The 22,619-nt window shown below is 53.1% G+C and overlaps 1 protein-coding gene across 1 annotated transcript in view; it reads left to right on the top strand.

Annotated features, from left to right (window-relative positions):
• The window catches only part of LOC149430851 (methionine synthase reductase-like), a 28,375-nt gene extending 5,981 nt beyond the window's left edge, over nt 1-22,394 (top strand). The window contains exons 3-9 of the mRNA XM_089665992.1: nt 485-638; nt 3,972-4,089; nt 7,645-8,020; nt 12,266-12,388; nt 14,697-14,850; nt 17,499-17,587; nt 22,170-22,394. Of these exons, the coding sequence (XP_089522118.1) occupies nt 485-638; nt 3,972-4,089; nt 7,645-8,020; nt 12,266-12,388; nt 14,697-14,850; nt 17,499-17,587; nt 22,170-22,379 (1,224 nt within the window). The 3' untranslated portion in view covers nt 22,380-22,394. The remainder of the gene's footprint in view (nt 1-484; nt 639-3,971; nt 4,090-7,644; nt 8,021-12,265; nt 12,389-14,696; nt 14,851-17,498; nt 17,588-22,169) is intronic.
• Nucleotides 22,395-22,619: the final 225 nt, after the last annotated feature.

Genomic DNA, 22,619 nt, shown 5'->3' with positions numbered 1-22,619 from the left:
CCTAGAAGCCTCTGGAGGAACCCCTAGAAGCCTCTGGAGGAACCCCTAGAAGCCTCTGGAGGAACCCTAGAGTTCATGGAACCCTGTCTGGGAATGGCTGCTCTACATTATTAGGTGTGATGTGTTTGCAGTTCCCCTATAAACCGATTCCATATAAATGTGGATTGTTGGCTGAACATGTCCATCATCTGATATCTAAGGACCCCTCCAGGGAGCGGACTGACAACTCATGGGGCCCCGGGCAATAGAGGTATCATGGGACCCCTGTGTCCTTGCCCACACTCAAACTACACCCAAAAAAGCCTATAAAAGGTATTAGGGGCATCTCATGGGGCCCCCTACTGACCCCAGGCCCTCGGGCACTGCCCGAGTTCTCGAATGGTCATTCCGCCCCTGGACCCCTCCCCACTATTCTAGTTTGGTCATGTAGGACTTTATCATGTATGGAGATCCTATTGAGCACCTCTTACATTTTGTATTTCAGTTCTGCCTGGAGGAGGAGAGAGATCCTGTAGTCATCGTGATCTCCACTACGGGAAGCGGAGAACCCCCGGAACCCGCAGCAAAATTTGTGAGAGAAATCCAATACAAAGAACTCCCGGCGGACTACTTGGCCCAGCTGCGATATGGATTATTGGGTAAGTGTCCCACACACGACATCTGACCGTATGAAAACTTGTGTGTCCGCGGCAGCTGCTTTACCTGCCGAAGGATTTGTATCCCTGTCCATCCAGTTCTGAGATTTACATAGCTCTGCCTTACAGTACAGCCCTGTCTGAGCAGACAGGAGACCTGATCTATCTCTGTTGCAGTTCAGTAGGGCTTACAGGTCTTATCCCTCCTCCAACCTGTGACTGGGCAAAAGAAACAGCAAATCTCTGTTACTCTGCTCTCTACCCCTGTCAGCACCCAATGGGATGCCTGATGGGATGGTTTTGGTCTTGTTGGCAGCCTGTGGACAACTGTCTGCAGCCAAACTTCCACCTCACGGCAAAGTCACCTTATATACGGGGGTCCTGCTACCTAAAACATTGCATACAACTACCTGTGGGTGGAAAAATTGATAATATTTTCACCCTTCTCCCAACTTCCATAGTGCAGGAGGTGACGTCATCCCGCTGGCAGCAAAATCCCCAGGAATGCCGAGTAGCCGAAACCTCATAAGAAGACAGTGCAGGTCGATATTTGGACTACTGAACATTCATCAAAATCGCCACCTTTGCCCAGGCACCATGGGAGGGAAGGGGATGTCACCACCCTTGCCTAGGCACCATGGTAAGGAAGGAGATGTCGCCACCCTTGCCCAGGCACCATGGGAGGGAAGGGGATGTCACCACCCTTGCCTAGGCACCATGGTAAGGAAGGAGATGTCGCCACCCTTGCCCAGGCACCATGGGAGGGAAGGGGATGTCACCACCCTTGCCCAGGCACCATGGGAGGGAAGGGGATGTCACCACCCTTGCCCAGGCACCATGGGAGGGAAGGGGATGTCACCACCCTTGCCCAGGCACCATGGGAGGGAAGGGGATGTCACCACCCTTGCCCAGGCACCATGGGAGGGAAGGGGATGTCACCACCCTTGCCCAGGCACCATGGGAGGGAAGGGGATGTCACCACCCTTGCCCAGGCACCATGGGAGGGAAGGGGATGTCACCACCCTTGCCCAGGCACCATGGGAGGGAAGGGGATGTCACCACCCTTGCCCGGACACCATGGGAGGGAAGGGGATGTCACCACCCTTGCCCAGACACCATGGGAGGGAAGGGGATGTCGCCACCCTTGCCTAGACACCATGGGAGGGAAGGGGATGTCGCCACCCTTGCCTGGACACCATGGGAGGGAAGGGGATGTCGCCACCCTTGCCTGGACACCATGGGAGGGAAGGGGATGTCACCACCCTTGCCTAGACACCATGGGAGGGAAGGGGATGTCACCACCCTTGCCCAGGCACCATGGGAGGGAAGGGGATGTCACCACCCTTGCCCAGGCACCATGGCTTGTTGCCTATCATCAGTGCAGTGTATGAAAATCAGGCTTGTTGACCATCATCAGTGCAGCGTATGTAGACCAGGCTTGTTTGCCATCAGCAGTGCAGTTTATGGAGACCATGGCTTGTTAACCATCATCACTGCAGGGTATGAAAACCAGCCTTGTTGGCCATCATCAGAGTACTCTGTGGAAACCAGGCTTGTTGGCCATCATCAGTGCATCGTATGGAAACCAGGCTTGTTGGCCATTATCAGAGTACTGTGTGGAAACCAGGCTTGTTGGCCATCATCAGCGTACTGTCTGGAAACCAGGCTTGTTGGCCATCATCAGCATACTGTGTGGAAACTAGCCTTGTTGACCGTTATCAGAGTACTGTGTGGAAACTAGCCTTGTTGGCCATCATCAGCGTACTGTGTGGAAACCAGGCTTGTTGACCATCATCAGCATACTGTGTGGAAACTAGCCTTGTTGACCGTTATCAGAGTACTGTGTGGAAACCAGGCTTGTTGACCATCATCAGCGTACTGTGGAAACCAGGCTTGTTGGCCATCATCAGCGTACTGTGTGGAAACCAGGCTTGTTGGCCATCATCAGCGTACTGTGTGGAAACCAGGCTTGTTGACCATCATCAGAGTACTGTTTGGAAACCAGGCTTGTTGGCCTTCATCAGAGTAGTGTATGGAAATCAGGCTTGTTGGCCATCATCAGTGCAACATATAGAAACCAGGCTTGTTGGCCATCATCAGTGCAGCGTATGGAAACTATGACTTGTTGGCCATCATCAGTGCAGAGTATGGAAACTATGACTTGTTGGCCATCATCAGTGCAGAGTATGGAAACTATGACTTGTTGGCCATCATCAGTGCAGTGTGTGGAAACCAGGATTGTTGGCCCCCACCAGTACAGTGTATGGAAACCATGGCTTCTATGGAGTTAGGCATGGAACCCAATAAGATGGTATAACTATACAGGTATTGGTGAGAAAAGACTAAAGGAATCAAAAAGTCTTCCAACCCAATCAGTACGTAGAACAGTAAAGCCTTCTTAGAACAGAAGATATTCACAGGTTGCATTTCATTAGATTTCCAAAAACCTAAGGATTAGGACAGTGGGTGGAGCCCCGAAAATCATTGCCAATGCATCCCGTCAGCCAAATACACATTGAGAATGGCTGGGGTGGGGTGCAAATATAGCCTCATCAAGCCTTTTATACCGACTGCTGCACACACCTGTTTCTGGCTTGTTGGCCCTCATCAGTGCAGTGTATGGAAACCAGCCTTGTTGGCCATAATCCGATTACTGTGTGGAAACTAGGCTTGTTGGCCATCATCAGAGTACTGTGTGGAAACCAGGCTTGTTGGCCATCATCAGAGTACTGTGTGGAAACCAGGCTTGTTGGCCATCATCAGAGTACTGTGTGGAAACCAGGCTTGTTGGCCATCATCAGAGTACTGTGTGGAAACCAGGCTTGTTGGCCATCATCAGAGTACTGTGTGGAAACCAGGCTTGTTGGCCATCATCAGAGTACTGTGTGGAAACCAGGCTTGTTGGCCATCATCAGAGTACTGTGTGGAAACCAGGCTTGTTGGCCATCATCAGAGTACTGTGTGGAAACCAGGCTTGTTGGCCATCATCAGAGTACTGTGTGGAAACCAGGCTTGTTGGCCATCATCAGAATAGTGTATGGAAACCAGGCTTGTTGGCCATCATCAGTGCAACATATGGAAACCAGGCTTGTTGGCCATCATCAGAGTACTGTGTGGAAACCAGGCTATGGAAACCATGGCTTCTGTAGAGTAAGGCATGGAACCCAACGAGGAAGTATAACCATTCAGGTAATGGAATCAAAGTGAATTTGAACATTTTTAGAAATGTATGTCGTAATGTTTGCCCGTCTGATTTATTTCAATGGACGGAAAGTCCAGCGCTAGGTTCAGGTCTTCTGGTGAAGCCACATTTTGGTTTATTTTCCTGCTTTGCAGCTCTCGGAGACTCTGAATTTACCTTCTTTTGCAACGGTGGAAAAATTGTGGACAGAAGACTCCAAGAACTTGGCGCAAAACACTTCTACGACACCGGATATGCCGATGATTCTACTGGGTGAGTGGGTTCCTAATTAGAAGGGGCCCTGACGTGGAGGATCCTATTGGGTGAGAGGAATCCTTTATAATTAGGGGGCTCCTGAAGTGAATGACCCTATTGGGTGAGAGGAGTCCTTTATAATTGGGGGGCTCCTGAGGTGGATGACCCTATTGGACGAGAGGAATCCTTTATAATTAGGGGGCTCCTGAGGTGGATGACCCTATTGGGTGAGAGGAGTCATTTATAATTAGGGGGCTCCTGAGGTGGATGACCCTATTGGGTGAGAGGAATCATTTATAATTAGGGGGCTCCTGAAGTGAATGATCCTATTGAGTGAGAGGAATCCTTTATAATTAGGGGGCTCCTGAGGTGGATGACCCTATTGGGCGAGAGGAATCATTTATAATTAGGGGGCTCCTGAGGTGGATGACCCTATTGGGTGAGAGGAGTAATTTATAATTAGGGGGCTCCTGAGGTGGATGACCCTATTGGACGAGAGGAATCCTTTATAATTAGGGGGCTCCTGAGGTGGATGACCCTATTGGGTGAGAGGAGTCCTTTATAATTAGGGGGCTCCTGAGGTGGATGACCCTATTGGGTGAGAGGAATCCTTTATAATTTGGGGGCTCCTGAGGTGGATGACCCTATTGGGTGAGAGGAGTCATTTATAATTTGGGGGCTCCTGAGGTGGATGACCCTATTGGGTGAGAGGAATCATTTATAATTAGGGGGCTCCTGAGGTGGATGACCCTATTGGGTGAGAGGAGTCATTTATAATTAGGGGGCTCCTGAGGTGTATGACCCTATTGGGTGAGAGGAGTCATTTATAATTAGGGGGCTCCTGAGGTAGATGACCCTATTGGACGAGAGGAATCCTTTATAATTAGGGGCTCCTGAGGTGGATGACCCTATTGGGTGAGAGGAGTCATTTATAATTTGGGGGCTCCTGAGGTGGATGACCCTATTGGGTGAGAGGAGTCATTTATAATTAGGGGCTCCTGAGGTGGATGACCCTATTGGGTGAGAGGAATCCTTTATAATTAGGGGGCTCCTGAGGTGGATGACCCTATTGGGCAAGTGGAATCATTTATTAGGGGCCCTTAGCACAGGGATTATTCTAGCAGGTGGGTGGAATAATTTATTGTTAGGGGCCCTTGACACATGGATGATCCTGTTGGGTGAGTCGAATAATTTTGAAAAAAAATATTTTTCTTATAACATTTTGCAAATAAATAATCTTTCTTCATAAATCTTGGCCAAAATGTATTCAGTTATCTCTTTCTCTCTGTCTGCATTCTTGCAGCCATTGAGAAATACTGTGAGAGCTGTGATTGGTCACAGCTTGTCACATGGTACAAGGCTGCTGTGAATGGCTCTGTACCATGTGATCTCTGTGATTGTTCACAGATTTCACACGTAGTAAGCAATGATGTCAGGAAGTGACACCTTGCTTACTATCATTCATGTGATCACTGATTGGCCAATCAGTGATCACACGATCAGGACCTCACACAGGTCCTGTCCGATGATCGGTGTTCTGCTGAGGACACAGCAGGCATCGGATCGGGGTGCCACGCGCTCCCAGGGAGCACGCTCAAGCTGAAAATGCGGGCGCCGTTTATGAACGGCAATCCGCCCCTGGACTGCCACCGTCTGGCCGTTTATATACATGAGCCGGACGGAAAGTGGTTAACCTCTTGGCGCCGGCCGAACGCAAATGTGCAGCCTCCTGGTGTCTGGGCCTAGACGCTGAGCGGCCGCACATTTGCGTTTTATAGAAAAAAAACGTGCTGAGAACGCGCGCCCTGCACGCTCCCAGCACACATGTCCGGTACTCATGGAAAGGTCCCAATCTCCTCTTTCGATCGGGACCTTTCCTGATCATGTGATCGCTGTGATGGCGTGTCACGATCACATGACCCTAAACCCCGCCCCGCCTCCCGGCTTCTGAAACCCTTAAGGCGCTGGCGCCAAGGGGTTGATAGCAAAAAGTCCAAAATATTGTTTTTTTCTCAAAATTGTTGGTCTTTATTTTTATTTATAGCGCACAAAATAAAAAATCGCAGAGGCGATCAAATACCACCGAAAAAAAGCTCCGGACTGGAAGGGGGTGAAAGTGTCCGGACTGGAAGCGGGGGAAGTGTCCGGACTGGAAGGGGGGGAAGTGTCCGGACTGGAAGGGGGGGAAGTGTCCGGACTGGAAGGGGGGGAAGTGTCCGGACTGGAAGGGGGGGAAAGTGTCTGGACTGGAAGGGGGGGAAAGTGTCCGGACTGGAAGGGGGGGAAAGTGTCCAGACTGGAAGGGGGGGAAAGTGTCCGGACTGGAAGGGGGGAAAGTGTCCGGACTGGAAGGGGGTGAAAGTGTCCGGACTGGAAGGGGGGGAAAGTGTCCGGACTGGAAGGGGGGGAAAGTGTCCGGACTGGAAGGGGGGGAAAGCGTCCGGACTGGAAGGGGGGGAAAGCGTCCGGACTGGAAGGGGGGGAAAGTGTCCGGACTGGAAGGGGGGGAAAGTGTCCGGACTGGAAGGGGGGGGAGTGTCCGGACTGGAAGGGGGTGAAAGTGTCCGGACTGGAAGGGGGGGGGAGTGTCCGGACTGGAAGGGGGGGAAAGCGTCCGGACTGGAAGGGGGGAAAGCGTCCGGACTGGAAGGGGGGAAAGCGTCCGGACTGGAAGGGGGGGGAGTGTCCGGACTGGAAGGGGGTGAAAGTGTCCAGACTGGAAGGGGGGGAAAGTGTCCGGACTGGAAGGGGGAGAATGTGTCCGGACTGGAAGGGGGTGAAAGTGTCCGGACTGGAAGGGGGGGAAAGTGTCCGGACTGGAAGGGGGTGAAAGTGTCCGGACTGGAAGGGGGTGAAAGTGTCCGGACTGGAAGGGGGTGAAAGTGTCCGGACTGGAAGGGGGTGAAAGTGTCCGGACTGGAAGGGGGTGAAAGTGTCCGGACTGGAAGGGGGTGAAAGTGTCCGGACTGGAAGGGGGTGAAAGTGTCCGGACTGGAAGGGGGTGAAAGTGTCCGGACTGGAAGGGGGTGAAAGTGTCCGGACTGGAAGGGGGTGAAAGTGTCCGGACTGGAAGGGGGAGGGGAAAGTGTCCGGACTGGAAGGGGGAGGGGAAAGTGTCCGGACTGGAAGGGGGAGGGGAAAGTGTCCGGACTGGAAGGGGGAGGGGAAAGTGTCCGGACTGGAAGGGGGTGAAAGTGTCCGGACTGGAAGGGGGTGAAAGTGTCCGGACTGGAAGGGGGGGAAAGTGTCCGGACTGGAAGGGGGGGAAAGTGTCCGAACTGGAAGGGGGGGGGGGGAGGAATCCTATGGAGGGGGAGGGTTAATGAAAGCCAATCCAAGTTGCACCCATCCAAAGTTGCATCAAAGGTGCGCTCCAAAGTCGTAGAACTTTGGAGTCCTATTATTGTGACTTTTCCAAGGTAATATCTGGCTTTGCGCAGACGTTTGGTGCGCACAAAGCGGCTTCGTGTAATTCGCGGTTATTCAGGAATATATTTAACCCTTTTGCGCCCATTGATCAGCTTTTTGTGGATTGACTAAAGTGGCCGACTGTCTTGTTTTTTTTTCCTTCAGCCTGGAGCAGGTGGTGGACCCGTGGATAGAAGGACTGTGGGCCGCGCTCAATGAAGAATTCGCAAAGAGGTCGGGCGACCCGGAGAAGATGGAGGAGACGAAGAGCGCGGGCGACCCGGAGGAGACGAAGAGCGCGGTCGGCGATCAGAATGCGCAAAACGTCCCGGAAAATCTGGACCTGCAGATGAAAGCCATAAACCTGGACTCCTCGCCGACGCCAAGCACTGCGCCTGCGAAAGGTGATGCGTCAGATGCGTCCGCGGAAGCTGCGCCGTCCCTCCTCCGCTCGGTCCCCCCTCTCTGCCAGTGCAGCCTCACCGTGCCCAGCCTGCCCGTCCCGTACCTGGAAGTACAGATTCTAGACTGCGATGGAAAGGTGACTTTTCTTCCAGGATTTTATTGACGCGACCGCCTACAATGTATCAAAATGACACATTTTATTTGTCAGCTTGTTTGGCATCGGGATCCATTGTATACAAAAACCTTCTCACCCCGGGGGGACCCTCTAAATCTTGGGGTCTCATGGAACCCTTCAAAGCATGTCCAGCCGTTGTCAGTGGCTGGATGGTGCCACCACTGGGGCAAGTGCCCGTACCCGGTCCACGCGTGTGCCCACCGCACCCTCAGAGCCACGGCTTCCTTTGTCCTTAGACAGTGGAGGGCATTGGCTGAAAGCACAGAGCTGATCAGAGTGGCTCTGTACCATGTGATTGCTGTGATTACCGATGTGAACACCGTAGTACTGTTTACATTAAATCTTCCGGCTGCAGCGGAGGAAGGAGCGATAGTAGGTCGGGGGAGCGATCGTAGGTCGGGGGGTGGGAGGAGCGATAGTAGGTCGGGGGGGGGGGGAGGAGCAATCGTAGGGGGGGTGGGGGGTTAAAGACAACGATCACCAATGTTGTGGAATTGTTTGGGGGGATTTAAAATGGCGCAATGACAGATCTTAGCAATGCAATCTTCCACTGGCCACCGATAATTGTGGGATTGTTTTGGAAGGAGGTGGACATCTGAAGTGTTTTGGGTTTATCTATGACTCCTAGAAGGACCCCTTTATGTTGGAGGTCAGTGTGGAAGGACCCCTCTATGTTGGAGGTCAGTGTAGAAGGACCCCTCTACATTGGAGGTCAGTGTGGAAGGACCCCTCTACGTTGGAGGTCAGTGTAGAAGGACCCCTCTATGTTGGAGGTCAGTGTAGAAGGACCCCTCTACGTTGGAGGTCAGTGTAGAAGGACCCCTCTATGTTGGAGGTCAGTGTAGAAGGACCCCTCTATGTTGGAGGTCAGTGTAGAAGGACCCCTCTACGTTGGAGGTCAGTGTAGAAGGACCCCTCTACATTGGAGGTCAGTGTAGAAGGACCCCTCTATGTTAGAGGTCAGTGTAGAAGGACCCCTCTATGTTGGAGGTCAGTGTGGAAGGACCCCTCTACGTTAGAGGTCAGTGTGGAAGGACCCCTCTATGTTGGAGGTCAGTGTGGAAGGACCCCTCTATGTTGGAGGTCAGTGTGGAAGGACCCCTCTATGTTGGAGGTCAGTGTGGAAGGACCCCTCTATGTTGGAGGTCAGTGTGGAAGGACCCCTTTATGTTGGAGGTAAGTGTAGAAGGACCCTTTTAAGTTGGAGGTCAGTGTAGAAGGACCCTCTACGTTGGAGGTCAGTGTAGAAGGACCCCTTTAAGTTGGAGGTCAGTGTGGAAGGACCCCTCTATGTTGGAGGTCAATGTAGAAGGACCCCTCTATGTTGGAGGTCAATGTAGAAGGACCCCTCTATGTTGGAGGTCAGTGTAGAAGGACCCCTCTATGTTGGAGGTCAGTGTGGAAGGACCCCTCTATGTTGGAGGTCAGTGTGGAAGGACCCCTCTATGTTAGAGGTCAGTGTGGAAGGACCCCTCTATGTTGGAGGTCAGTGTGGAAGGACCCCTCTACATTGGAGGTCAGTGTGGAAGGACCCCTCTACGTTGGAGGTCAGTGTAGAAGGACCCCTTTACATTGGAGATGAGTGTAGAGAGACCCGTTTATGTTTGTGATCAGTGTAGAAGGACCCCTCTACATTGGAGGAGAGTGTAGAAGGACCCCTCTACACTGGAGGTGAGTGTAGAGGGACCCCTCTACGTTGGAGGTCAGTGTAGAAGGACCCCTCTACGTTGGAGGTCAGTGTAGAGGGACCCCTCTACGTTGGAGGTCAGTGTAGAGGGACCCCTTTACATTGGAGGTCAGTGTGGAAGGACCCCCTCTACATTTGTGGTAAACAAAAGACCCCTCATTGCTCATGGAACCCCCTAGAAACTTCTGGAGGAATCCTGGGGGAGAAAGCCTGGTATCCAGTCTCCTTAAAGACGTTTTGTAAATGCGTCAACTAATAACCATCACAGCTATAGGCTTTCCCTGCCATCTGCTGCTTTTTTGCTCTTCCGCATGGGGGGGGGATGGGGCGAGATTTTCAGAGCTGACATCAGTCCCTGTACTGCGCTTAATGTGAAAGAACACATCCTGACACCCCATTTAGATGTGCATGATCAGATTTTAGCTGAGCAGTCTCAAGCAAAGGATTTCCCAGAACACCTACCGGCCAGCCTGCAAAACCACCAAACTGATCCTGTCTAACAATGTACGTCAGAAGCAGAGGGTTTCATTTGCGCACATTTGCTGCAGTGCCCACGCCAAGGCTCCTCTGTATACTGCGGTCCGAACTCTGTCGTTTCCACAGTCTGCAAAGTCGGAGCACGTATAGCAATGAATGGATTGGGGGCCGGTGTGCCTGGAGCCCATCCCTCCTTAACCACCTGCCAACCGCACTATGTCTGAATGATGGCTACAGCGCGGTTGTCCAGTCCTGGGAGGGCGTCATATGGCGTCCTCTCAGAACACACCTTCCCGCACACCCCCGAGGGAGCACACCCAGCGATCTCCGTGATCACTGTGTCCTATGGACAAAGCTGATCACGTGATGTGGTAAAAGGCCAATCACAGCGTCCTTTTACCACACGATCAGCCGTGTCCAATGACAACGCAGATCACTGGGAAATCCAGTTGCCGGTTATTGGCTGCACTTTGCTCGCACTTTCACAGCGCGAGGAAAGTACTGCCGATGATGATCAGTGCCCAGCAGTGCCGCCCACCTGTGCCCACCAGTGCCACCTATCAGTGCCCAGCAGTGCCACCCACCTGTGCCCACCAGTGCCACCTATCAGTGCCCAGCAGTGCCACCCACCTGTGCCCACCAGTGCCACCTATCAAGGCCCACCAGTGCCCAGCAGTGCCACCTATAAGTGCCCACCAGTGCCGTCCACCAGTGCCCAGCAGTGCCACCTATAAGTGCCCAGCAGTGCCACCTATCAATGCCCACCAGTGCCACCCACCAGTGCCACCTATTAGTGCCCAGCAGTGCCGCCCACCTGTGCCCACCAGTGCCACCCATCAGTGCCCAGTAGTGCCGCCCACCTGTGCCCACCAGTGCCGCCCACCAGTGCCACCTGTCAGTGCCCAGCAGTGCCGCCCACCTGTGCCCACCAGTGCCACCCATCAGTGCCCAGTAGTGCCGCCCACCTGTGCCCACCAGTGCCACCTATCAATGCCCACCAGTGCCGCCCACCAGTGCCACCTATCAATGCCCACCAGTGCCGCCCACCAGCGCCACCTATCAGTGCCCAGCAGTGCTGTCCACCTGTGCCCACCAGTGCCACCTATCAATGCCCACCAGTGCCGCCCACCAGTGCCACCTATCAATGCCCACCAGTGCCGCCCACCAGCGCCACCTATCAGTGCCCACCAGTGCTGTCCACCTGTGCCCACCAGTGCCACCTATCAATGCCCACCAGTGCCGCCCACCAGTGCCACCTATCAATGCCCACCGGTGCCGCCCACCAGTGCCACCTATCAGTGCCCAGCAGTGCTGTCAGTCAGTGCAGCCTCATCTACGCACATCAGTAAAGGAGAAACATGACCTGTTTGCAAAATGTTTTTGGTTTGTTTCTTAAAAAATAAAAAAGGCGATCAAATACCACCGAAAGAAAGCTCTATATGTGGGGGGGATAAAAAGGACGTAAATTTCAGCGTTGCATGACCGCGCAATTGTAACGCAGCGCCGTATCGCAAAAAAATAACCTGGTCAGGAAGGCGGGGAGATAAATCCTGTGGGAGGGCAGGTGACCCTGTCTAACAAAAGGATTTTGTTTGCACACGTTTGCAAATGTATGAGTGTGTCGCAGTGCCCACGTCTAGGTTCCGCTGTTTAGCTGAGCGATCTGCCGAACAGTTGACGGTTGTTCGGTTACACTGATGTTCGAGTGTCACCAAACAAATGATCAGCAAACAGAATGGCTAATGTCTGCAGCACCCAGCGGCCAGCAGGAAGGAGCATGCACGTCTAAAGGGATGTCGAGGATTTGTTCTTTCATGTAATGCTTAAGGTCGGTGCTGTGATTTTTTTTTTTTTTTTTTTTTCTATAGGAGCCTGCCAGCCCCACCCACCAAACCTGATAGGAGCAAAGACCAGCCTTCGAGTGCAGTGCCGACTTCTCTGGTCTGGTGCTGGGACTCTGATATCTGGGAGCTGCACTGGATGCCGGAGATTATTTGTGTTTTCTGTGATCCCAAATGACGTAGTTTTTTCTCTGATCGCAGGAAGCCGACCCCTCCTCGTGTTATCCGGGAGAAACCGTTTTCAGAGTCCCCATCACTCGGGCGAGGCGTCTGACGGCAGAAGGCGCGGTGAAGACGGCGGTGATGCTGGAGCTGGACGTAGCGGTGGGTTTATTATTCTGTTCTCTCACGGGATCGATCTCCTGCAGAGCGAGTGCGGGGGGGGGGGGGGGCTTATGTCCGTTTTATACAGCACCATTGACCTCGCTACTTTCCCCTACTGGATATCTGGGGGCTCCGGGAGACCCTGGGATGTGTTAGGGGCCCCGGGGGGCTTATCAGGAGACCCTGTGGCATGCTAGGGACCCCAGGGCTTATCAGGGGACTCTGGGGTATGTTAGAGACCGCAGGGAATGTTGGGGACCCCGGTGCTTATCAGGAGACCCTGGGATGTGTTGGGGACCCCGGGGCTTATCAGGAGACCCTGGGACATGTTGGGGACCCCGGTGCTTATCAGGAGACCCTGGGACATGTTGGTGACCCCGGGGCTTATCAGGAGACCCTGGGACATGTTGGGGACCCCGGGGCTTATCAGGAGACCTTGGGACATGTTGGTGACCCCGGAGCTTATCAGGAGACCCTGGGACATGTTGGGGACCCCGGGGCTTATCAGGAGACCTTGGGACATGTTGGTGACCCCGGGGCTTATCAGGAGACCCTGGGACGTGTTGGTGACCCCGGGGCTTATCAGGAGACCTTGGGACATGTTGGGGACCCCGGGGCTTATCAGGAGACCCTGGGACGTGTTGGTGACCCCGGGGCTTATCAGGAGACCCTGGGACGTGTTGGTGACCCCGGGGCTTATCAGGAGACCCTGGGACGTGTTGGTGACCCCGGGGCTTATCAGGAGACCCTGGGATGTGTTGGTGACCCCGGGGCTTATCAGGAGACCTTGGGACATGTTGGGGACCCCGGGGCTTATCAGGAGACCTTGGGACATGTTGGGGACCCCGGGGCTTATCAGGAGACCTTGGGACATGTTGGGGACCCCGGGGCTTATCAGGAGACCTTGGGACATGTTGGGGACCCCGGGGCTTATCAGGAGACCCTGGGACATGTTGGGGACCCTGGGGCTTATCAGGAGACCCTGGGACATGTTGGGGACCCCGGTGCTTATCAGGAGACCCTGGGATGTGTTGGTGACCCCGGGGCTTATCAGGAGACCTTGGGACATGTTGGGGACCCCGGAGCTTATCAGGAGACCCTGGGATGTGTTGGTGACCCCGGGGCTTATTAGGAGACCCTGGGACATGTTGGGGACCCCGGGGCTTATCAGGAGACCTTGGGACATGTTGGGGACCCCGGGGCTTATCAGGAGACCCTGGGATGTGTTGGGGACCCCGGGGCTTATCAGGAGACCTTGGGACATGTTGGGGACCCCGGGGCTTATCAGGAGACCCTGGGACATGTTGGGGACCCCGGGGCTTATCAGGAGACCTTGGGACATGTTGGTGACCCCGGGGCTTATCAGGAGACCTTGGGACATGTTGGGGACCCCGGGGCTTATCAGGAGACCTTGGGACATGTTGGGGACCCCGGGGCTTATCAGGAGACCCTGGGATGTGTTGGGGACCCCGGGGCTTATCAGGAGACCTTGGGACATGTTGGTGACCCCGGGGCTTATTAGGAGACCTTGGGACATGTTGGGGACCCCGGGGCTTATCAGGAGACCCTGGGATGTGTTGGGGACCCCGGGGCTTATCAGGAGACCCTGGGATGTGTTGGGGACCCCGGGGCTTATCAGGAGACCTTGGGACATGTTGGTGACCCCGGTGCTTATCAGGAGACCTTGGGACATGTTGGTGACCCCGGGGCTTATCAGGAGACCTTGGGACATGTTGGTGACCCCGGTGCTTATCAGGAGACCTTGGGACATGTTGGTGACCCCGGGGCTTATCAGGAGACCCTGGGACATGTTGGGGACCCCGGGGCTTATCAGGAGACCCTGGGACATGTTGGGGACCCCGGTGCTTATCAGGAGACCTTGGGACATGTTGGTGACCCCGGGGCTTATCAGGAGACCTTGGGACATGTTGGGGACCCCGGGGCTTATCAGGAGACCTTGGGACATGTTGGTGACCCCGGGGCTTATCAGGAGACTCTGGGATGTGTTGGTGACCCCGGGGCTTATCAGGAGACCCCAGTGCATGTCAGGGTATTACTTGAACAGTGAGAGAAAATCTCCCTTGGGGGTCATGGGAAGCCATAAAATCCCCGCCTTAGTTCCTAGTCCCCGAGTCCCATCCTAGGGATTATGGGATATGGTCACCTCTTTTGCGCACCCCTCAGCCTGGCCCTGCTCAGTGGCGGGGGCGCGGCGAGGAAACCGCAACTGAGAAGTGTGAAGGCGCATGACGCTACGCACTGCAGACATGACAGGAGTCCCTGCTCAGCTCATGCGTTTTCTTTGCAGCACACGGATATGGAACTCCAGCCTGGAGACGCCTTCTGCGTTATTTGCCCGAATCCCCCCGAGGAGGTGAGCGAGGTCCTCGATAGACTGGGATTGGCTGGGAGGAGGAGAGGTCAGCTGTGCTTGGCTGTCAGACCCGGAACAAAGAAAAGAGGTGAGATGTTCTGCAAAGAGGCGGACAGGGGGATGATCCGTGATCTACTTCCATCCATGTCTCTCCATCCATCCATCCCTCTCCATCCATCCATCCATCCATCCATGTCTCTCCATCCATCAATCCATCCATCCATCCATGTCTCTCCATCCATCAATCCATCCATCCATCCATCCATCCATCCATGTCTCTCCATCCATCAATCCATCCATCCATCCATGTCTCTCCATCCATCCATCAATCCATCCATCCATCCATCCATGTCTCTCTCCATCCATCAATCCATCCATGTCTCTCTCCATCCATCAATCCATCCATGTCTCTCTCCATCCATCAATCCATCCATCCATGTCTCTCTCCATCCATCCATCAATCCATCCATCCATCCATCCATGTCTCTCTCCATCCATCAATCCATCCATGTCTCTCTCCATCCATCCATCCATCCATGTTTCTTCATCCATCAATCCATCCATCCATCCATGTCTCTCTCCATCCATCAATCCATCCATCCATGTCTCTCTCCATCCATCAATCCATCCATCCATGTCTCTCTCCATCCATCCATCAATCCATCCATCCATCCATCCATGTCTCTCTCCATCCATCAATCCATCCATCCATCCATGTCTCTCTCCATCCATCCATGTCTCTCTCCATCCATCAATCCATCCATGTCTCTCCATCCATCAATCCATCCATCCATCCATGTCTCTCTCCATCCATCCATGTCTCCATGCCTTATTTTGTTGGAAATCACTTTTTAAAGCACTCCTCTAGCATTGGCCATCTTGAGTAAGGGCAGATGTAGCATTTACTTCCTGGAATCCACCTGCCCTTAGCTCAGGCAGGCAGGCAGGAGGGTGTGCTTAGCTGAGAAACCCCTCCCCTTCTGAAGACTCCTGAGATGTATGACATCATTTTGGCCTATGCCAGGAAGCAATGTAAAAAAAAAGTATAAAACAAGTAAATATACTTCCCTGTACAGGGACATTAGAGTGTAAGCTCCTCTGGTACAGAGACTGATGGGACTGTGGGGGAGGGGACATTAGAGTGTAAGCTCCTCTGTACAGAGACTGATGGGACTGTGGGGGAGGGGACATTAGAGTGTAAGCTCCTCTGTACAGAGACTGATGGGACTGCGGGGGAGGGGACATTAGAGTGTAAGCTCCTCTGGTACAGAGACTGATGGGACTGTGGGGGAGGGGACATTAGAGTGTAAGCTCCTCTGGTACAGAGACTGATGGGACTCTGGGGGAGGGGACATTAGAGCGTAAGCTCCTCTGTACAGAGACTGATGGGACTGTGGGGGAGGGGACATTAGAGCGTAAGCTCCTCTGTACAGAGACTGATGGGACTGTGGGGGAGGGGGCATTAGAGTGTAAGCTCCTCTGGTACAGAGACTGATGGGACTGTGGGGGAGGGGACATTAGAGCGTAAGCTCCTCTGTACAGAGACTGATGTGACTGTGGGGGAGGGGACATTAGAGTGTAAGCTCCTCTGGTACAGAGACTGATGGGACTGTGGGGGAGGGGACATTAGAGCGTCAGCTCCTCTGGTACAGAGACTGATGTGACTGCGGGGGAGGGGACATTAGAGTGTAAGCTCCTCTGGTACAGAGACTGATGTGACTGTGGGGGAGGGGACATTATAGTGTAAGCTCCTCTGGTACAGAGACTGATGTGACTGTGGGGGAGGGGACATTAGAGTGTAAGCTCCTCTGGTACAGAGACTGATGTGACTGTGGGGGAGGGGACATTAGAGGGTAAGCTCCTCTGTACAGAGACTGATGGGACTGTGGGGGAGGGGACATTAGAGTGTAAGCTCCTCTGGTACAGAGACTGATGTGACTGCGGGGGAGGGGACATTAGAGCGTCAGCTCCTCTGGTACAGAGACTGATGGGACTGTGGGGGAGGGGACATTAGAGTGTAAGCTCCTCTGGTACAGAGACTGATGGGACTGTGGGGGAGGGGACATTAGAGTGTAAGCTCCTCTGGTACAGAGACTGATGTGACTGTGGGGGAGGGGACATTGGAGCGTAAGCTCCTCTGGTACAGAGACTGATGGGACTGTGGGGGAGGGGACATTAGAGTGTAAGCTCCTCTGTACAGAGACTGATGTGACTGTGGGGGGAGGGGACATTAGAGTGTAAGCTCCTCTGGTACAGAGATTGATGGGACTGCGGGGGAGGGGACATTAGAGTGTAAGCTCCTCCGGTACAGAGACTGATGGGACTGTGGGGGAGGGGACATTAGAGTGTAAGCTCCTCTGTACAGAGACTGATGGGACTGTGGGGGAGGGGACATTAGAGTGTAAGCTCCTCTGTACAGAGACTGATGGGACTGTGGGGGAGGGGACATTAGAGTGTAAGCTCCTCTGTACAGAGACTGATGTGACTGTGGGGGAGGGGACATTAGAGTGTCAGCTCCTATGATTGGGGTGCGGTTTTCCCTGGACAGACCCCCAATTCCTCATCACATGCCCAGGTTGGTTTTGGGTCTATAAATAGAAACTTCCACAATATTTGCTGCGAAGGGAAATGGAAGATCAGGAGAACATTCCGGATTTTTGGTCCGCTGTCCTGCAGACCAATGATGAGTGGGACGGATTCGTGTTTCTTCATTTTTTTCCATTTTCTGTCCTTTAGGAGCCTGCGTTCCGGATTATATTCCGGGGAAATGTTCCGTGGAGTTCATGCTGACGTGGTGCCTCGAAATCAGAGCGACCCCCAAGAAGGTACGCGGCTTTCCCCTCAATGTCTCTGAACATTCCGTATGTTGAAGCTCGCCTCTCCTTCCATGTGGTGGCTGCATTCCTTTTCTTTGATCAGTTTCTTTTCCCACCTGGTGATCCTGCCAGTAACATTCTTGTCCCAGGGTGACACCGCTCACCCTACTGTATCTGGCGGGGTCACCGGGTATTTTTTACACTTATTGAGCAGAAATAAAACCCTTTTATTGGTAGATTGAAGATGTAACCACTTGGCAACCGCACTATAGACGAATGGCGGTTACAGGGCGGGTGTCCAGTTCTGGGAGGGTGTCATATGACGTCCTCATATGTTATATGTTATGTGCTGCACTGTCCCAGCATGAAAGTACTGCTGAGAACCGGCAATTGTCAGAGAAGTGATCGGCACTGATCATCAGGACAGTAATAATCAGTGCCTAGCAGTGCCACCCATCAGTGCCACCCATCAGTGCTGCCCAGTAGTGCCACCAATCAGTGCCCAGTAGTGCCACCCTCAGTGCCATCAGTGCCCCCCATCAGTGCTGCCCAGCAGTGCCACCCATCAGTGCCCAAACATGCCGCCAGTTAGTGCCCAGCAGTGCCACCCTCTGCCCAGCAGTGCCGTTAGTCAGTGCCGCCTATCAGTGCAGCATCATCAATGCTGCCTCATCAGTGCCGCCTATCAGTGCCACCCATCAATGCCACCTATCAGTGCTGCCTGTCCGTGCCGCCTATCAGTGCTGCCTGTCCGTGCCACCTCATCAGTGCCACATATCAGTGCCCATCAGTGCTGCCTCATCATCACACAGCAGTGAAGGAGAGACCTGTTTGCAAAATTCTATAATAGAAATAAACGTTTTCTTTTTTTTCCAAATCTTTAGCTTTTTTTTGTTTATAGAGCAAAAAATAAACTGCCCCGCGGGGAGTAAATGCCACCAAAAGAAAGCTTTATTTGTGTGAAACAAACTATAAAAATGTCATCTGGGTACAGTGTCGCACGACCGCGCAATTGTCATTCAAAGTGCGACAGTGCTGAAAGCTGAAATGAATTGGTGTGGGCAGGAAGGGGGTATAAATGCCCGGTAGGCGAGGGGTTAAAAAACCAAATGGGACTAAAGAAAATGTGGATTTCATTGCGGTTGTGCTGTGGATGGATGGATGGATGGATGGATGGGTGGATGTCATATATGTGGTTGGGAAGGGCGCTGATCGCAGTTGAAGGGATGTGCGCATCAGTATAGGTGCAATTTTGTCGTCTCTCTCTCCACTACTGCCTTCCATTGACTTCAATCCAAAATTGCCTCCCACTGACTTCAAAAATCACCTCCCATTGACTTCAGTGCGAAAAACGCCTCCCCTTGACTTCAGTGCAAAAAACACCTCCCCTTGACTTCAGTGCAAAAACGCCTCCCCTGGACTTCAGTGCAAAAACTCTTCCCCTGGACTTCAGTGCAAAAACTCCTCCCCTGGACTTCAGTGCAAAAACGCCTCCCCTGGACTTCAGTGCAAAAACTCCTCCCCTTGACTTCAGTGCAAAAACTCCTCCCCTGGACTTCAGTGCAAACAACGCCTCCCCTTGACTTCAGTGCAAAAACTCCTCCCCTTGACTTCAGTGCAATCAACGCCTCCCCTTGATTTCAGTGCAAAAACGCCTCCCCTTGACTTCAGTGCAAAAACTCCTCCCCTTGACTTCAGTGCAAACAACGCCTCCCCTTGACTTCAGTGCAAAAACGCCTCCCCTTGACTTCAGTGCAAAAACGCCTCCCCTTGACTTCAGTGCAAAAACGCCTCCCCTTGACTTCAGTGCAAAAACGCCTCCCCTTGACTTCAGTGCAAAAACGCCTCCCCTTGACTTCAGTGCAAAAACGCCTCCCCTTGACTTCAGTGCAAAAACGCCTCCCCTTGACTTCAGTGCAAAAATGCCTTCCCTTGACTGCAGTGCAAAAACTCCTCCCCTTGACTGCAGTGCAAAAACTCCTCCCCTTGACTGCAGTGCAAAAACTCCTCCCCTTGACTTCAGTGCAAAAACTCCTCCCCTTGACTTCAGTGCAAAAACTCCTCCCCTTGACTTCAGTGCAAAAACTCCTCCCCTTGACTTCAGTGCAAAAAACACCTCGCCTTGACTTCAGTGCAAAAACACCTCCCCTTGACTTCAGTGCAAAAATGCCTCCCCTTGACTTCAGTGCAAAGATGCCTCCCCTTGACTTCAGTGCAAAAACTACTCCCCTTGACTTCAGTGCAAAAAACCACCTCCCCTTGACTTCAATGCAAAAACGCCTCCCATTGACTTCAGTGCAAAAACGCCTCACCTTGACTGCAGTGCAAAAACTCCTCCCCTTGACTTCAATGCAAAAACGCCTTCCCAATTGTTGCTGGGCAAATTGCATGGCGTAAAGCCTGTGCCCAGCTGAAGCTCCCGCTCCTTTTTCGGGCGACCAGCTTGACGCGATGCGAATTGCCACGCAGTAAATCGCACGACAGTCGCAGCAAATCGCATTGCGTGAAGCTTGTCGCCCAGACGAAGCTCCCGCTCCTTCTTTGGGGCAAATAAGCTTCACGCGATGCAATTTGCCGCGACCGCCGCCCAGTAAATCGCCCGACAGTCGCCGCAAAACCTCACCGCGCTGTAGGTGTCATTAAAAATAAAGACGCCTGAACCTGCATTTTGCGATTTTTAGTGCGTTTTGAGATTGCGGGCGGAATCGCAGTGATTGTGCTGCAGTCCCAGACCGCCCTGGTGCGAACGGGCCCAACGGAGCCGGCACCGGAGCTGCATTTGGCTGCTGAGCGCCAGTACTGAGCACACAAGCGTTTCCGTGTGCGTAACCCGAAGGAATAAAGTTGTTTTGTTTTTTTTTTTCAATAGGGCCTGCATGTTATTTACTCAGCAGATTAAAAGTGCTGGACACTCCCCTTTCCTGGTGAGCACCCAATCGTCACGTGGCAAGGTGTCTCCCCTCCCTGCTAGTCCCTGGGGGAGGAGCTGGAGACATGGGAGGAGGAGATCCCTGCTAGTCCCCAGGGGTGGAGCTAGAGACGTTAGGAGGAGATCCCTGCTAGTCTCCGGGGGCGGAGCTAGAGACAGGGGAGGAGGAGATCTGTTAGTCCCCAGGGGTGGAGCTAGAGACAGGGGAGGAGGAGATCCCTGCTAGTCCCCAGGGGCGGAGCTGGAGACGGGAGGAGGAGATCCCTGCTAGTCCCCGGGGGCGGAGCTGGAGACAGGGGAGAAGGAGATCCCTGCTAGTCCCCGGGGGTGGAGCTAGAGACAGGAGGAGGAGATCTGTTCCCAGGGGCGGAGCTGGAGACAGGGGAGAAGGAGATCCCTGCTAGTCCCTGGGGGCGGAGCTGGAGACAGGAGGAGATCCTTGCTAGTCCCCAGGGGGATGGAGCTAGAGACAGGGGAGGAGGAGATCCCTGCTAGTCCCTGGGGGGCGGAGCTGGAGACAGGGGAGGAGGAGATCCCTGCTAGTCCCCGGGGGCGGAGCTGGAGACAGGGGAGGAGGAGATCCCTGCTTGTCCCCGGGGTGGAGCTGGAGACAGGGGAGGAGAAGATCACTGCTAGTCCCCAGGGGCGGAGCTGGAGACGGGAGGAGGAGATCCCTGCTTGTCCCCGGGTGGGAGATAAAAAGCGCAATGGTAAAAAATATGAAAAGTTTAGGTCGCCATAAAGCCCCTTTCGCGTTTTAAAAGCCCCCGACGTTCCTAAAAACTCCTCCGCCAAAAAAACCCCATCAAACCGAACCAAGCACTGCGCTGCTTTAACTGGCAATTGCGCGGTCATGCAACGCTGTACCCAGATGGCATTTTATATCATATTTTTCACACAAATAGAGTTTTTTTGGTGGTATTTGATTTTTATTATTTATTATATAAACAAAAAAAGACTTAATAATAAAAAATAATAAAAAGAATTAATTAAAAAAAGAAAAAAATTTGACTTTCCGGTATTAAACATATCCAATAAAATCAAATGTCTCCATAAATTAATTCTAATACATGTTTTGATAAAAAAAAAAAAGATTCCCAATCAGTTTATATTGATTGATTTGTGTGAAAGTTATAGTTTTTGGGTATATATTGGCATTTACGCAGCTACAGGCGCTATGCTGGTAATCAAGTGGGACTGTGAAAGTGCGGCGGGCAATCTGGCGCTAGCAGACTTTGGCTGGGAGGGACAATGACTGACACTAACAGAGGGATCAGATCTGACACTGCACACTGCGGGTTGACTGCTGCGTTGACAGACAGATCTGGCTGTTTTTTTCTCCCTGCTTTTCAGGGAGAGGAAGCGGCCAGATTGCGGTTCATAGGTACGCCGAGTTCTGTGTCTCTGTAACTCTGTGCTGTCATTGGACCAATCAGCAGCTTTGATCCGGCTGAAATCTGCCACCAAACTTGTGGCGTGTCCAATCACAGCACAGGCAGGTGGCGGGAGCGCGCATGCGCGCCCCAAACCCAGAAGCAGGCCGGTCCTGACGTGTTCATGGTGCCCGGGCCTGCCGCAGTATATTTGCAGGTGGTCCTGAGCCGACCAGAACTGGTTCATGATGGAAGATTTCATACGTGATTCTGATCCCGTGTTCTGCAGGCCATGATCCGAGCTTTGGTGGAGCACACGTCTGACGCCGGGGAGCGGAGGAGGCTCCAAGAACTGTGCAGCAAGCAAGGTGGATCGGATTATAACCGCTTCGTCCGGGATCCCTCACTCGGCGTCCTGGACCTCCTCAACGCCTTTCCAAGCTGCAGGCCTCCCGCAGCATTACTGATAGGTACGTGTCGGGTGTTACCCCAAAAATAAAGGCGAGAGACTCAAAAACCTCAAAAATGATTTTTTAACACTGTATCTGTATCAGACAATTACAGTATTAAACACACGCGCACTGCCCCCTACAGACCGTAATTTAGATGTCAACTAGGAGGTCTGTCTCCCCATCGAGGTCTCCATTCCAAACCCAGAAAGTTGAGGGATTCAGAAAATCTCCATTGCTGCCCACCATACTCATACTGAAAGGTAGCATCCTCAGCAAACCCCGTCCAA

The sequence above is a fragment of the Staurois parvus genome, unplaced genomic scaffold (assembly GCF_062004578.1).
Source record: "Staurois parvus isolate SC_StPar_1 unplaced genomic scaffold, SC_StPar_1.0 ptg002458l, whole genome shotgun sequence".
NCBI lineage: Eukaryota > Metazoa > Chordata > Amphibia > Anura > Ranidae > Staurois > Staurois parvus.
Note: the sequence above shows the minus strand (reverse complement) of the source record. Positions and strands in the feature narration are given on the sequence as shown.